This window comes from Astatotilapia calliptera, chromosome 2 (genome assembly GCF_964374335.1).
Source record: "Astatotilapia calliptera chromosome 2, fAstCal68.1, whole genome shotgun sequence".
Taxonomy (NCBI): domain Eukaryota; kingdom Metazoa; phylum Chordata; class Actinopteri; order Cichliformes; family Cichlidae; genus Astatotilapia; species Astatotilapia calliptera.
The window spans coordinates 29,710,823-29,724,696 of NC_137423.1; the positions used below are offsets into that span (position 1 = coordinate 29,710,823).

The 13,874-nt window shown below is 42.0% G+C and overlaps 2 protein-coding genes across 2 annotated transcripts; both read left to right on the forward strand.

Annotated features, from left to right (window-relative positions):
- Positions 1–147: 147 nt before the first annotated feature.
- Positions 148–6,806, forward strand: LOC113036466 (uncharacterized). The gene is made up of 11 exons (XM_026192851.2): positions 148–248; positions 590–647; positions 1,366–1,380; positions 1,475–1,605; positions 1,702–1,837; positions 2,487–2,771; positions 2,943–3,281; positions 3,383–3,567; positions 4,312–4,413; positions 4,517–4,615; positions 4,701–6,806. The coding sequence occupies exons 2-11, from the start codon at positions 596–598 to the stop codon at positions 4,920–4,922; spliced, it is 1,566 nt and encodes a 521-aa protein (XP_026048636.2). The 5' UTR covers positions 148–248; positions 590–595; the 3' UTR covers positions 4,923–6,806.
- Positions 6,807–7,891: 1,085 nt separating this feature from the next.
- prpf19 (pre-mRNA processing factor 19) lies at positions 7,892–13,509 on the forward strand. The gene is made up of 16 exons (XM_026192879.2): positions 7,892–8,076; positions 8,287–8,436; positions 8,915–8,991; positions 10,037–10,178; positions 10,327–10,400; positions 10,498–10,563; positions 10,645–10,686; positions 10,805–10,879; positions 10,968–11,043; positions 11,130–11,239; positions 11,361–11,516; positions 11,625–11,694; positions 11,782–11,955; positions 12,173–12,255; positions 12,566–12,671; positions 12,768–13,509. Exons 1-16 carry the CDS (start codon positions 8,058–8,060, stop codon positions 12,863–12,865), a joined length of 1,518 nt encoding a protein of 505 aa, XP_026048664.1. The 5' UTR covers positions 7,892–8,057; the 3' UTR covers positions 12,866–13,509.
- The last annotated feature ends 365 nt before the right edge of the window (positions 13,510–13,874 follow it).

A 13,874-nucleotide genomic window follows, 5' to 3' on the forward strand; every position in this document is an offset into this window, starting at 1 on the left:
AGTCAGAATCTGACGAGTTACTACAGAAGTCTAAAATCTAGCAGCATAGTAAGAGGGAGGGAAAATATGTTCCCTTACAAGAACTGCAAAATGTGACGCACTTTGCGTATCAGCGGCCGAGAATACGACGTATCCATCGCCATAACAGAAGGGGGAGCAGTGGGCATGCGCGCTCTGCGGAGGTCGTCGTTATCCTCTTATCCTCATCCACAAAAACATTTTTTTTAAATTACCCTCACATCCTGCAGGTGAGTTCACATTACGCACAAACTGAGTAATCGTTTGTTGATGATCGGTAACTGATGACCCGGCAGCCAGTAGTAGCGCTACAATGGTTCAGAAGATGGGAAACATGCTGGACACCTGAGTGGACATGACTTCAAAGAGCGGACAGGACGTCATGGGGGGACATGAGTGTGTGCAGTGCGCTGAGTCCGCATCGACATCATTTGGGCTGTCGCTGAGCTCCCCGCCTTTTGCAGCTTGTTGATTAATGATCGCATGTCCCGTCTGGCCGCTTGTTTTCGGAGGAGGGTTGGTGTGAATGTCAATTACGTTTACAGATGAAACAATCCGCTGTCTTTTACAGGAGAAGATGTCCTCCTGCGTCCTCTACACTGCACTTTTCACCCTTCCTTTTGCACTGGGTAAGTGTGGCACCAGTTTTTAATAAGACTACCCGTAGTTTTTCTGTTTCTTTCTGCTTAAATAATTATTAATAATGCACTTACTGGTGCTTTATATTACGGTTAGGTTATTCGTAGTAAAAGTGAAGTCAATGTTACTATTTTAAAAAGTGACTAATTAATACATTTGTCGATAACGTCACCATTATCTGCAGAATGTTTCTAGAAAGCCATTTCATTAAAGGGTCTTGGATTAAATAAAACAAAGGCAAAGAAGAATGGCCAGCCCAGATTTGAAGAGCAGAGATTTTTGTTTTTTAGCACTTCAACTCTGAAATATAATTCTCACAAATATAAATTTCCAACATGCAAAACTATAATAAATGTGAGAGGTGCCCAGAGAAAATGCAGTGGAAAAATATGCAGTATAAAGTCAGTACGTGAACAGTAACAATTAATAAACGTGTACATATGCTGAATTAAAGAGCTTAAAAGTTAAATCACATAGCAGACTCTAAAAATCTGTTACAAAATAGATGACCTTAAATGACCTAATAACATAAAAGTAGGTCAACCTTTTACATATCGTTAGCTTCATAGCATAATTGCCTAAGTCATTTGACTAAGTCAATGACTTAGGCACTTATGCTATGAAGCTAACGATATGTAGGAGAGTTTACAGTCCGTATCTGAGGTCTGAAGAAAATTATTAATTATGTTACTCATACTTTTCCTGCAGGTTGGGAATTACTAGGTGAGTCAAAAGTCACATTTTACTGCTCATGCATCCTTCTTCTGCAGCACATGGTCTCCAATGATGTTGCTGACTTTCATTTGCACCTCGACAGGTGACCGAGAAAAAGTTCAGACTGTTTGCGTCGGGAAGGAGTTTCGTCTACCGGTGGACTCAACGTCGCGAATCGTGACTTTTACACCGTATCCCGACGGGCCGAAACGCATCCTGCTGGAGAAAACCACTGTGAGTGGACGAGTGTTGACACTTGGGGGTTTTTTGTGTGTGTGTGTGTGTTTGGTTGCTGTGTTGCCTAAAAATGGATCTGCCATGCAACTGTAGGTTAAGGACCCACGGTTTGAGTGGACCAAAGATAAGTCGTTAGTCCTGAAAGAAGTGAGTCATGCTGACCAGGGAGTTTATGCCAACAAGCTATCCATGGGCTTCACCTACGAGACTGTCCGTCTGATCGTTTCGGGTATGACAGTTGCCTCTCTTTGGCGAAATTCATTGCTTTGTGTCATGATGCAAAAGAGCCAGCTTTTTCAATGATCTGCCTCTCTTTGCTTGAAACATTAAGTTATTTAATAACTTAATGTGTCCCTATGCTTTGATGTCATAGGCAATCTATTCATTGCCTTAAAGCAGAGAAGTTGTAGCAACTGTTCTGACTCCGTGTCAGGTGTGTTTGTGTGTGTGTATATAACGTTTGCCAGCCACACCCCTGCTGCATAAAAAGAGGAGAGGTTAATTGGTATAAATATACAGCAGGTGTGGCATTACTTTACCTGCCACTGCCCCCTGAACCAATCTTTCCCACCTCTCCTGCAGCTGAACACTGCCGTAAGCATGCATAGCCTACGAATGGTCCCTACGCAAGTAATGTCAGGAAAATGTACTCATCAAAGTATCATAAAGAAAGATATATTATCACTTTTCTTTTCGTTTTGATTTGTGATCATTTACAGTACACTGATGTGTGTTAGGAGTGGGTCTTTTGCAATATCACTTTCCTTTTCACCAGTTTAGTTAAAAAGAAAGTAACTTTTGCATCTCTAAATTGTACTTAAATAAACTTGTTCTCTTTCTGTCTTTCACTTACCTCGTGGTTCTTCGTCTTCCTTCAGAATGCATTAAACCCTACCGCAGAAACTATGGGGAGACCTTTGAGCACAGCATCCCCGAAAATGGCTCCCTGCTGGAGTTCTCTCACCGGGGCGCTCCGCCTGAGGCTGTGCCGGTCGTGCTTTGGAACCGGACAGACCCCGAAACCGGTAACGCTGGCCGGGGGCGGCTGCTAAGAGGGGGGAAGGTCTGGGTGGCGGAGAGAGTGACGCAAGCAGACCAAGGCAACTACACCATGAGAGACGACAACGGGAAGGTGCTGGGTCGCAGCACCCTCACCGTCCGTGGTGAGCAGAGCAGAAACGTGGGTTTTAAGAAGCTGACTGACTACCTTTAACTTTGTGACTTTACAGTGCTAATGGTTTTGTTTTATCCTTCCCTTTCTATCTGATGCCCTCTCATACTTCCACATTCACCACTACTCCATTTTTCATGATTTTACACATGGATGGATGCAGGGCATTCCTTCAACATCACACGCTTTACCAAAGAGTCCATAATCCTGCCTCTATATCTTCCTCTTGCTCATGCCCATCTCATTTTTACCCCTGGCCATTTTCCTGATGAATCCTCCCTGGGCCCCTTTGACCCCAAACCCCCACGTGGCCCTGTGCAGCTCATCCGTGAGGGGCAGATAACGGACCATGACCTGCACTACAGGGGTATCATCTCACTGAGTAGGAACGGCTCCATCTACGAGGTGGTCATTGCAAGGCTGACCTCAAGGCATGATGGGCTGTATGAAGTTAAAGACAGGAATGGCAACCTGGTATCCTCCACCTACTTGCACGTGATCAGTGGGTATTGTGCCACGTTTTTGGAAGCATGTATCAATCAGAAGTTGTTTGATCCATAGTTGCCACTCCTCCTAAAATCCATGTGTCTGCCATCTTCTCAGACAAAAGGGGAGGGAGTTGGCGAGCGCTCCTCAAATCCGTTACTGTCCCTTCTGGCATGTTCGTGTCCCTGGCTGGTTTCATCCTGTTCATGAAACGTTACCCAAACTGTAGCCTCTCCCAACTCATCACGTGCTTTAGAACACACCGCACGCTGCCAGCCAACCCCCCGAGGGTCAACATCCAGGTGAGGAAACCAGGAGAGTCCACAGCTAAATAAATGATTACAAGCCGTCGAGCCAATCTTATTGCAGATGCATGCACTTTGACACCGACAGAAGCCACTTGTTGACGTTTTTTGACATTTCTTTTTTGCGACAGAGAGTCTGATGAACTGAAGTATCTTTAAAAAGTATGGAGAAAAAAAACTTATGGTAGAAGCTCTTTATTCAGTGGGTATGTTTTATTTCAGATATCCATCCATCCATCCATTCGCTACCGCTTATCCTTTTCAGGGTCGCGGGGGGCGCTGGAGCCTATCCCAGCTGTCATAGGGCGAGAGGCGGGGTACACCCTGGACAGGTTGCCAGTCTGTCGCAGGGCTAACACACAGGGACAGACAACCATTCACACTCAGATTCACTCGCACATTCACACCTAGTGGCAATTTGAATTATCCAATTAACCTATCCCCTCTAATTATTTCAGATAATTTGTAGATATTTTTATATATTCTGTCCGAAGTATTTTGACTGAAGCTCCGTAGATGTCAGCGTGATGATGCCACACACATCACTAGCAAGGAGCAACCTGATATCACGGCTAAACATTTAACAGACACACCGGTCCACGATGATCACTAAAGGTCACATTTATTGTTTTTACGAGCAGTAACCGGTGAATTGTGGTGGTCTGTGAGTCGGATGAGTTCCTAGGTCTTTGTCGTTATTGGTTTATTTATGTTTGTGGGGTTTTGTTTTTTCTTTTGCAGCACTACAGTCCCCCCTCTCCTCAGCCCCCAGGTCACTACAGCTACTCTCAGCAGACTGGAACACCAAGAAAATGGACCCCAAGAGCCAGTCCTGTTCACACTGTAAGACTGATTAACTAATATAATCTTCTTCTTTTTTAAGGGAGCTAAAATCATTCAATTGAATTGTGTCTTTGTGCATATCTGTTGTTGTTTGTATTTCTAGGGTTATGCTCCGGTAACGGTAGGGTCTCCAAGAGCCGAGAACCAGGATGTGCACAGAGCAACAGCTGGGAGTTCCCCTAGTCATAACTTAACTGTTGAGGTAATACAGCTCTCCAGCTGTGAATATTTAGATGCCACAGATTATTATGATATTTGCTTAAGCTTGTGTCTTCATCCCTTGCTAGCAGGCTAAATCTAATGAGGACGAGGACAGGATTTCCTTCCCTGTGCCCGGAGCTTCAGACTGCCTCCACTCATCCGAGGACTGCGTTCAGTTCCAAATCAAAAAGGATGGAGATAAGGGAAGGGGGAACAAATCACAAGACTTCTTTTCCACGCTGCCACTAGACACAGACACCTCTGAGTCCTGCAGTATTTACACGTCAAAGAATCTGAACTTTTCATAAAAGAGAGAACATGGAGAAATCACACAAACGGTGAAGCTCCTGACCGAGAAGAAGAACCTCACCTGTGCCTTATGCACGGTTTTAATAGTTTGCTTTGTGATGTAATTTTTCTGAAGCATGAGTTAGGGCTGCTCAATTAATCGAATTTTAATCACGATTACGATCTGGGCTTTCAACGATCATTAAAAATGACTGAGCCGATTATTGGCCCCTCCCTCATTTATCCGCGACACCTTAAAGGCCGGTCCGTGAAAATATTGTCGGGCATAAACCGTCCGTGGCGCAAAAAAGGTTGGAGACCGCTGATTAAGAGGACCCGAGGGAAGCTCGGAAAGCTAAGCAGAAGTTATTTGGAGAGGAGAGTGACTGCCGTTGGTTGAAAAGAGAGGTAAAAAAAACTTCAGTGGTGTTGCACACTATTTTATATTATTTTTTAAAGTCATTGTTAACCCTTTAGATCCGGTCAGAGCAGCACGCTCCGTTTTGCATAACTATTTTTAAATCCCTGTAGAACCTGGACCGTGTAAGCTAGCGCAATAATTTGTTTTGCATATGAAACCGGAGGAGTTGTACTTACATCTTATGCCATCAGCTTGTCCTCGGTCACGGTTTCCTTCCACATAAAGCTTTGCAAAAACTGCATAAAAAGCGCTTGCAGGAACAAAAACATAATATTCCAGAAACAGGCTTTGCCGATCCGATCAGCTGTTCGTAACACTTCCCACAGTTAAACAGACGTCAGCGCGAACTGTCACATGTCCGCCATTTCCTGCCCGAAACCGGAAGTGACGTCATTTTCGCGGAAATTGTAGTTTTTTTACTTGTAGGCCTTAAAAGCCTATACTGGTCATGTTTGACTTTTCTGAATAGTTTCTGGGATGCTTAGAACTCGAATTGCACTGCTGGAAATAGTTTATTTTGATGCTGTTTTCTTTGCAAATTTGCATCATAGGATTGTTTTTTCGTTTTTCCTGCAGTATATAAAAATTGATGTATCTCCAAAATAAAACTATGAAGACACTCAAAATAAATTTCCTGTTGTAAACTATTTTTTGCAACTTTTTTGTATTTAAAGTTTTGAAGGATAAGCCTCTTAAATTTCTCCAAGTAGAAATATATGCAAAAAAACCAAAAATGATTTTCAATTTTTTTTTGTAGTTTATTGCACTTTTTTGCAATTAATGTAGTTACTATGGACTTAATGCATACATATTATTAAAATATGGGCTATAATAGTTGTATAGCAACTTGAAATGCTCCCACAAATGGCACTACAACATGTAAAAATATAATATAAGCTCTGGCGGACTTGGTTCTATGGTAGGTCTTAAAGGGTTAAATAAATATCGTCAAATAATCGAGATCTCAATTTCAGTGAAAATAATCGTGATTATCATTTTTGCCATAATCGAGCAGCCCTAGCATGAGTTGAGCATAATCCTTCCTGTCTCATATTGTACTGCCTGATGGTGCTCCTGAAATCTCCTGCCGTTACCTACCTCCGGACCCTCAGGACCAATATGATCTGCACTGCTCCTGTGTTTAAGACAGTCTCTAGGGCTACCCACCAGTTGTTGTGGTAACGTTTGATAAATTTCATTTTTCAATACTGTACAGCAATATAGACTTAAGTTCTCACCCATCATGTTGTCCATACTTAATTATTATTCTAAATAGCTCGTCTGCATTTTTAACAATTTATGCAGTGTATTAAATCTTTGGGGTAATTCTACTTATAATAGTTATGTGACATGTTTCACCAAATACTGCAGTTAATATTTGAATGTTGTGTGCAGGATAACCTTTTATCCCCAAAGCTTGTAATATTTTCATAATGTCAAAATGTCATCACTCAAAAAATAAAAAAATAATCTTTAAGAAACACATTTTAGATGATGTCGTCTTTACACTGTATGTATATTGGCCACCCAGGGGTGGTCCTCTTCTCTTTGCTCTTCTCTCTCTATGCAAATGACTGTTTCTCAAAAGACCTGTCAGTCAGAATTGTGATGTTTGATGACGGTCTGAAGTCGGCCTTATCAAGGACACAGATGTGGAGTTGAACAGCTGGCCCTGTGGGGCAGTCAGATCAGCCTAGAGCTGAATACGCTCAAAACTGTAGCAGTAACAGTGGAGTTGAGGAGTCCCTCTCCATTATGCCTGCTTGCCACAATCTTCCAAGATCTAAAGTGGTCACTCCGTATAGACACTATTATCAAAAAGGCAGAGCAGAGCCTGCGCCAGCTCAGGAGGTTCAACCTGCCTCAGGAGGTGATGATCTATTCAACTCTGGAATAATCCAGTTTGTTCTCTGCTCACTCATGTCGGTATTGTTTGGATCAGCATCCATGCAGGACAAGAACAGACTATGATGGACAGTGAAGTCTGCAGGAAAAACAAATCCAGAGTCAGGACACAAGCAGGCAATATCACTCCATACCCTCTGGTAGGTGCTACAGAGCACCGTTTGCCCAAAAAAGCAGCCATCTGTACAGTTCCTTTCCACAGGCCATCACTCTGATAAACATTTAGGACACTCACATAGTCTCTGTATTTAAAACATCCACCATACCTGATGCTGAATCAAAGCATACTGTATATACTGTTCTGTCCTGTTGTACATAGCTATATGCCGTATATATATTTATAGTCAATCCTCATGGATATACTGTATATATACTAACTAGCTGTCCATCTCTTATTTATTCCAACAGATTTGCACTCTGCAACTTTGGACTATAAATATGCCATAAATGTATTATTGTCTGTGCCGTGTTGGTGTCATGTTGTTACTCTGCTTGTACGTTGGCTACTCTGTCATGTACACTGAGTGCAAAAACTCCTTGTATGTGTACACATACTTGATCAATAAAGCTGATTCTGACTCTTGTGTCGTGAGCGTCTATTTGGCTAAAACTCGTTCTCGTTCTCCTCAGCGCATGACGGTAGGTGGCAGAGTTTGGGACATTGAAGCTAAGTCAAAGCGTAGAAGAAGAATCTTCGTTGTAGCGGCAATGAAAGAACAGCGTGCTACTTCCAAACAGAAGTAAAGTCTACCTTAGCTGCAACAACTTTAAAGTAAAGCGCGAGCATAAATCACAATTAAGACGAGACTTGTAGGACTCTGCCTGGAACATGGCTTTGGTTTGTGCAAGTAGGTGAAGCTGAATTCATTGATATGACGGAGGCCGGTTAGCACGGTACCGCGCTAATGCTGCTAGCTGATTTAGCTAGCGTTAGCGGCCATGCAGCACCGCCTTCTGCTTTTATATAGTTCAGCGAGCTCTCTTTTTTTAATTGTGTGTTTATTTAAATTGCTGGTAGTTATGTGGTGTTAAAAAGCCGGAACTGAACTCTTTTACAGTTTCTAATGAAGTGCCAGAGCACCCGTGCGTCTCTCCGGTGTCCAACCAGGTGTTTGAACGGAGGCTGATCGAGAAGTACATCGCAGAGAATGGGACGGACCCGATGAACGGACAGCCGCTGTCCGAGGAGCAGCTCGTAGACATCAAAGGTGGGTTTCTGGGTGTTTTCTATAAGTCAATAGACCGTAATAAAGCTCATACAGAGTAATGCTACTTCCGTGAGAGAGGTCGTTATCAGTGGCATGATGCTCGGCTTTGGTTTAGTAGGCTGAAGTTTGCAGGCGTGTTGCATTGTACTGTATTGTATCTATCATATAAAAAAACCAAACAATACCTGAAAAATTCAAGTGAAGCGGAAAAATAAAACCTTCCAAACAAATCAACTTTTATTTTCAACTTCAGAAGAAGCAAAATATTCTACGTTTTAATTTTATTTGTGTGGCCTTCAGGGGTGAAGCAAACCTCGATTGGTGTTCGTGAACTACTCTTTGTGATATTCATAGAAACATAGAACATTATCAAGATTTATATATGAAAAGAAAATCAGTGCGTCATATGCCCTTAAATACTCAAATCTCATTGCAAATAAGCCTTGATAAGTTACTGAAGAGGTTTCCTGTCTTTTAGTGGCTCATCCTATTAGACCAAAGGCACCATCGGCAACCAGTATTCCTGCCATTCTCAAGTCCCTTCAAGATGAATGGGTAAGTCCTGTAAACTCTGAGATATCAAAGAACAGAGCACTTTATACTGTATCTATTGTATGTATCATTTTGTTTTTAAATTGATTTTTCTTATTAATGTTTAACACTACATCAACAACACATTACACACACACAACATTTAAGAACCTTTAAACAAGTAGGGAGTCAGCTATTAATCAATCAATATAAATTAATAATAATAATAATAATGGATTGGATTTATATAGCGCTTTTCAAGGCACCCAAAGCGCTTTACAATTCCACTATTGATTCACTCTCACATTCACACACTGGTGGAGGCAGCTACAGTTGTAGCCACAGCTGCCCTGGGGCAGACTGACAGAAGCGAGGCTGCCATATCGCGCCTTCGGCCCCTCTGGCCAACACCAGTAGGCAGTAGGGTAAAGTGTCTTGCCCAAGGACACAACGACCAGGACAGAGAGCCCGGGGCTCGAACCGACGACCTTCTGGTTACAGATCCGTTTCCCAACCCCCTGAGCCACGGTTGCCCCAAATTAGTTATAAATATGTAGAAGTAAAATCAATCTGTAGGGTGTTACATAGTTTAACAATTAAAAGTGTGTTACAGTGCACCATTTATCCCTCTCTGGCAGTTTTTAACAACAGGACAGTTGTTTTGGGTTTATTTTGTTTGTTTGTTTTCAATTGTGCATTGTATGATGGGTCACAACACATTATTATAAATCTAATCTGTGCCACAAAATAATAATCTAATGGAAGATTTGCCCCTTTCCTTTGTTGAATTGCAAGTTTTGTGACAAACCCTGGGTCTTTAGAATCAATTTTAATTCATTTCTATTAGTAGAGGATCAAAAAATATGTTTGTTTGGTACATTGATTTAAATAACTTGAATTCTTTAGCTGAGACCAAAAAAGCGAATTCGATCTTGTTATCCTCCTTTTTTCATTTAAACACATATTCCAGTGAGTCTGTTTGTTTTTGTTTGTTTATCTTCCTTTTTTAAAATTTGTGAAATAATACATGTGCTCCTTTCTCACTTTTTCCTTTTGATATCTGTTCTAGGATGCTGTAATGCTTCATAGTTTCACCTTGCGGCAGCAGCTGCAGACTACTCGCCAAGAACTTTCACATGCCCTCTATCAGCACGATGCCGCCTGCAGAGTCATCGCTCGACTCACCAAAGAGGTCACAGCTGCAAGAGAAGGTGGGTCGACAGCAGTTTGGGTTTCTACACAGTTATGAAACATGTAGAAATGGCTTTAATGTGATCGTCTGGTCCAAATGAACCTGGATTCATTGATATTATGTGTGTGTTTTATTTATTTTAATGAGTTGATTTCTTCTTTCCACAGCTCTTGCCACGCTCAAACCCCAGGCCGGATTGGTTGCCCCTCAGGCAGTGCCCGCCTCTCAGCCAGCTGCAGCAGTGAGTAGCTGGGCTTTATTTTCAGCTGATAAGACAATGATCAGACTGACAAATCATGCCATTTAAACAATATTTAATTCTGCCTTTTTTACACCAGGGGGCTGGTGGAGAGCCTATGGAGATTAGTGAACAAGTGGGAATGACTCCAGAAATCATCCAGAAGGTAATATTGATTTTTTTTTTACCATTATGACCTTTGTCATAATTGCTTGATGGTTTTAAATGTGCTTTTTTCTGTTTGCAGCTCCAAGACAAGGCTACTATCCTCACTACAGAGAGAAAGAAGGTATTATATTTCTCTTGTATTTAGCTGCTAATGTGCAAACACTTGTTTTGCCACAAGCTCTGTTTGTGCATAATTTACTCTCGCTCTCATTTAATTGCTTTACTGTGGTTCTCTACAGAGAGGCAAAACTGTCCCAGAGGATCTGGTTAGAGCCGAGGATCTTGGCAAATACCGCCAAGTGGCCTCCCATGCTGTAAGTATAGATTGTGCAGGATCACGAGGATGCGTTTGTTTCACAGAGCGATCCAATGTATCAACATTCTCTCTTATGTTGCTTTCAGGGTCTTCATAGTGCCAGTGTGCCGGGTATTCTGTCTCTGGATCTGTGTCCCTCAGACACCAACAAAGTGCTCACCGGTACACTGAATCAATCTTTCATTCTGTATTTCATTTGCTGGGATGCCAGACAAAGAATCTGATATTAAACCTGTTCTATCTCCCAGGTGGAGCTGATAAGAACGTGGTGGTGTTTGACAAGAACGAAGAGCAGATCGTGGCAACGCTTAAGGGTCACACCAAGAAGGTTACCTCTGTCATTTACCACCCATCTCAGGTAACATGTCCTCTGAGAACCTAAATGCAAACATTCACCTCCATTTTAATGGAGATGTGACTAACACGATTGTTCCTTTAATCCGTTGTTCCTCACTCGCTTGCTGTCTTTTCTCTTCTAGTCTGTGGTCTTCTCCGCCTCTCCAGACACCACCATCCGTGTGTGGTCTGTCACCGGGGGCAACTGTGTGCAGGTGGTGCGTGCTCACGAGGGAGGCGTCACTGGTCTCTCTCTTCATGCTACTGGAGACTACCTGCTCAGCTCCTCTGAGGATCAGGTGCGTGCTTGAAATTACCGACAGGCCATGAACTTAATCACTGAATGATCGACCTTTTTGCCATTAAACTGCTTCACCGCTCTAACTCTTATTATTTTTATCCTGTAGTACTGGGCCTTTTCTGATATCCAGACGGGCAGAGTCCTCACCAAAGTTACTGATGAAAGTGCTGGCTGTGGTAAGTTTCTCTTTGCTTGCTTAATGCGTTTGATAGTCATAATAACAGTCCTCTTCCAGGCATAATGTTTCTGATTGCACCCCTCAGCTCTCACATGCGCTCAGTTCCACCCTGATGGTCTCATTTTTGGCACTGGTACTGCGGACTCCCAGATTAAGATTTGGGATCTGAAGGAGCGCACCAACGTGGCCAACTTCCCCGGTCACTCTGGACCTGTCACCTCCATTGCTTTCTCTGAGAACGGATACTATCTGGCCACAGGTGAGACTGACTTGATAGCATTTTTTGCGTAGATTAGCCGTCAGTCTGTAATGTGCATAAACTTGTAGAGCTGCATGAACATTTTCTTTAGAGTATCAAAAGTGACTTGTGCATCAATGACTTGCATAGTTTTGGAGATTTCCCCGTGTCTTCAGCCTTACAAGAATAAAAATGGTGTGCCAATAGAAAAAAATTAACTTATCCTCGTTTGCTCCAGGTGCCCAGGACAGCTCTCTGAAACTGTGGGATTTGAGGAAGCTGAAGAACTTCAAGACCATTACTCTGGACAACAACTATGAGGTAAGAAATTTGGGATTTCTTCTTTCTAAAGGAATTTTTTAAGTGTTTGAGAAATAGTCTTAGCATCACCTGTAGGCTGTCATTGCACGCAGAGATAAATGGCTGTGGATGAAAAGTTGCATGTATAATTGTCAGGGTGCTGGTGGGTGGATTGTTTTAACTTCAGAAAGAACCAGATTATCAGTTTTTCACTGCGTTCTCTTTATTTTTACTAAGCCGAACTCCAGCGTTTCACTGTGGACCAGCTTTGAAGTTGTCCAACCCATCTTAGGTTTGCTTCTGAGCCTAATCCATTCATTTTTTGTTTCAGGTGAAGTCCCTTGTGTTTGATCAGAGTGGTACCTACCTGGCTGTAGGAGGGTCTGACATCCGTGTCTACATCTGCAAGCAGTGGTCTGAGGTCCTCAACTTCACCGGTATGAAGACAAACAAAAAAAAGTCAAATCTCTTTCGAGATTTTCAACTAGTATGCACGTGACATTTACCCCTGATCTTTTTCTTTTCAACCATAGACCATACAGGATTGGTGACTGGGGTGGCCTTTGGAGAGAATGCCCGGTTCCTGACTTCTACAGCAATGGACAGAAGCCTCAAATTTTACAGTTTGTAAAAAATAAAAGCAGAAATTCAAGATGAGGGGAGGAGGGCAACTAAGACGAGAACAGTCTGTGTCAGAGCTGCCGCTACCTCCGACACATTCATTATCAGAAAAGGAAGAAAAAAAGAAATCTGTGCTAACTTTGCATCTTTTTTAGTGAGTCAGTCCTCATATCCAGTGAAGAAATCTGTGAGATTGTCAGCGATTTGAAGCAGCATGGTTAGTGCGACATGTTTGTTGGCTTTATGTGTTTGAAATCTAAATGATGTAAAATGACATGAAAAGCCTCTAAGTTCCTTTCCTGTTTGCCAGCAATTATGATTTTACTGTAGTATTTTCTTTTTTTTGTGTATGTATGAAAGGAGAGGGGGTCTTTGGAAACTATTATTGCTTCTTAGTGTAGACCAGCTTCATTATAATATCGTTAGGGTAAGATAAGATACATCTACAGTCATGTACAGTGAGATCAACAGGTGTAAGAAATTGATGTACTTCTGTGAAAAACCTTTGCCACATTTCATTTCCTGTTTTATTGATTCCATTTAAACATTTTTGTCTTTTGTTTTCCCCCTGGGTGTGTATTTCTTATTACCTGCTGTTTTACCTGTTGCACATCTGCCCTTTTACAATTAAATAAAATATCTTTTGTATTGCCATACAAGTGTCTGTCCCTGTGGGGGTCCTCAGCTAGACTGGTTACTTTGTAGATACATCCAAAATATAAAGTTCCTTTCAAATCAAAATGCATTTTACTCATTGCTTTCTTGATGTTTGAGCTTTATACCAAACAATGAGAGTGATCTTTATTTTTGATACAGTCGCGGTCACCGGTTCACATACAAGGAGGATTGGATTGTTTTGTGTTTTGTGTTTTTTTTTTTTTTTTTTTTTTTTACCCTCTTTTACGTACTTGCATTGATATTTGGTTAAATGTTTCCTTAGAAGGGCTTGCCTTGAGCAGACAATCTAGGTATCCATCAACAAGCTTCAGTTGAGCTTGAAGGTCTTGATTTTGGAGCAG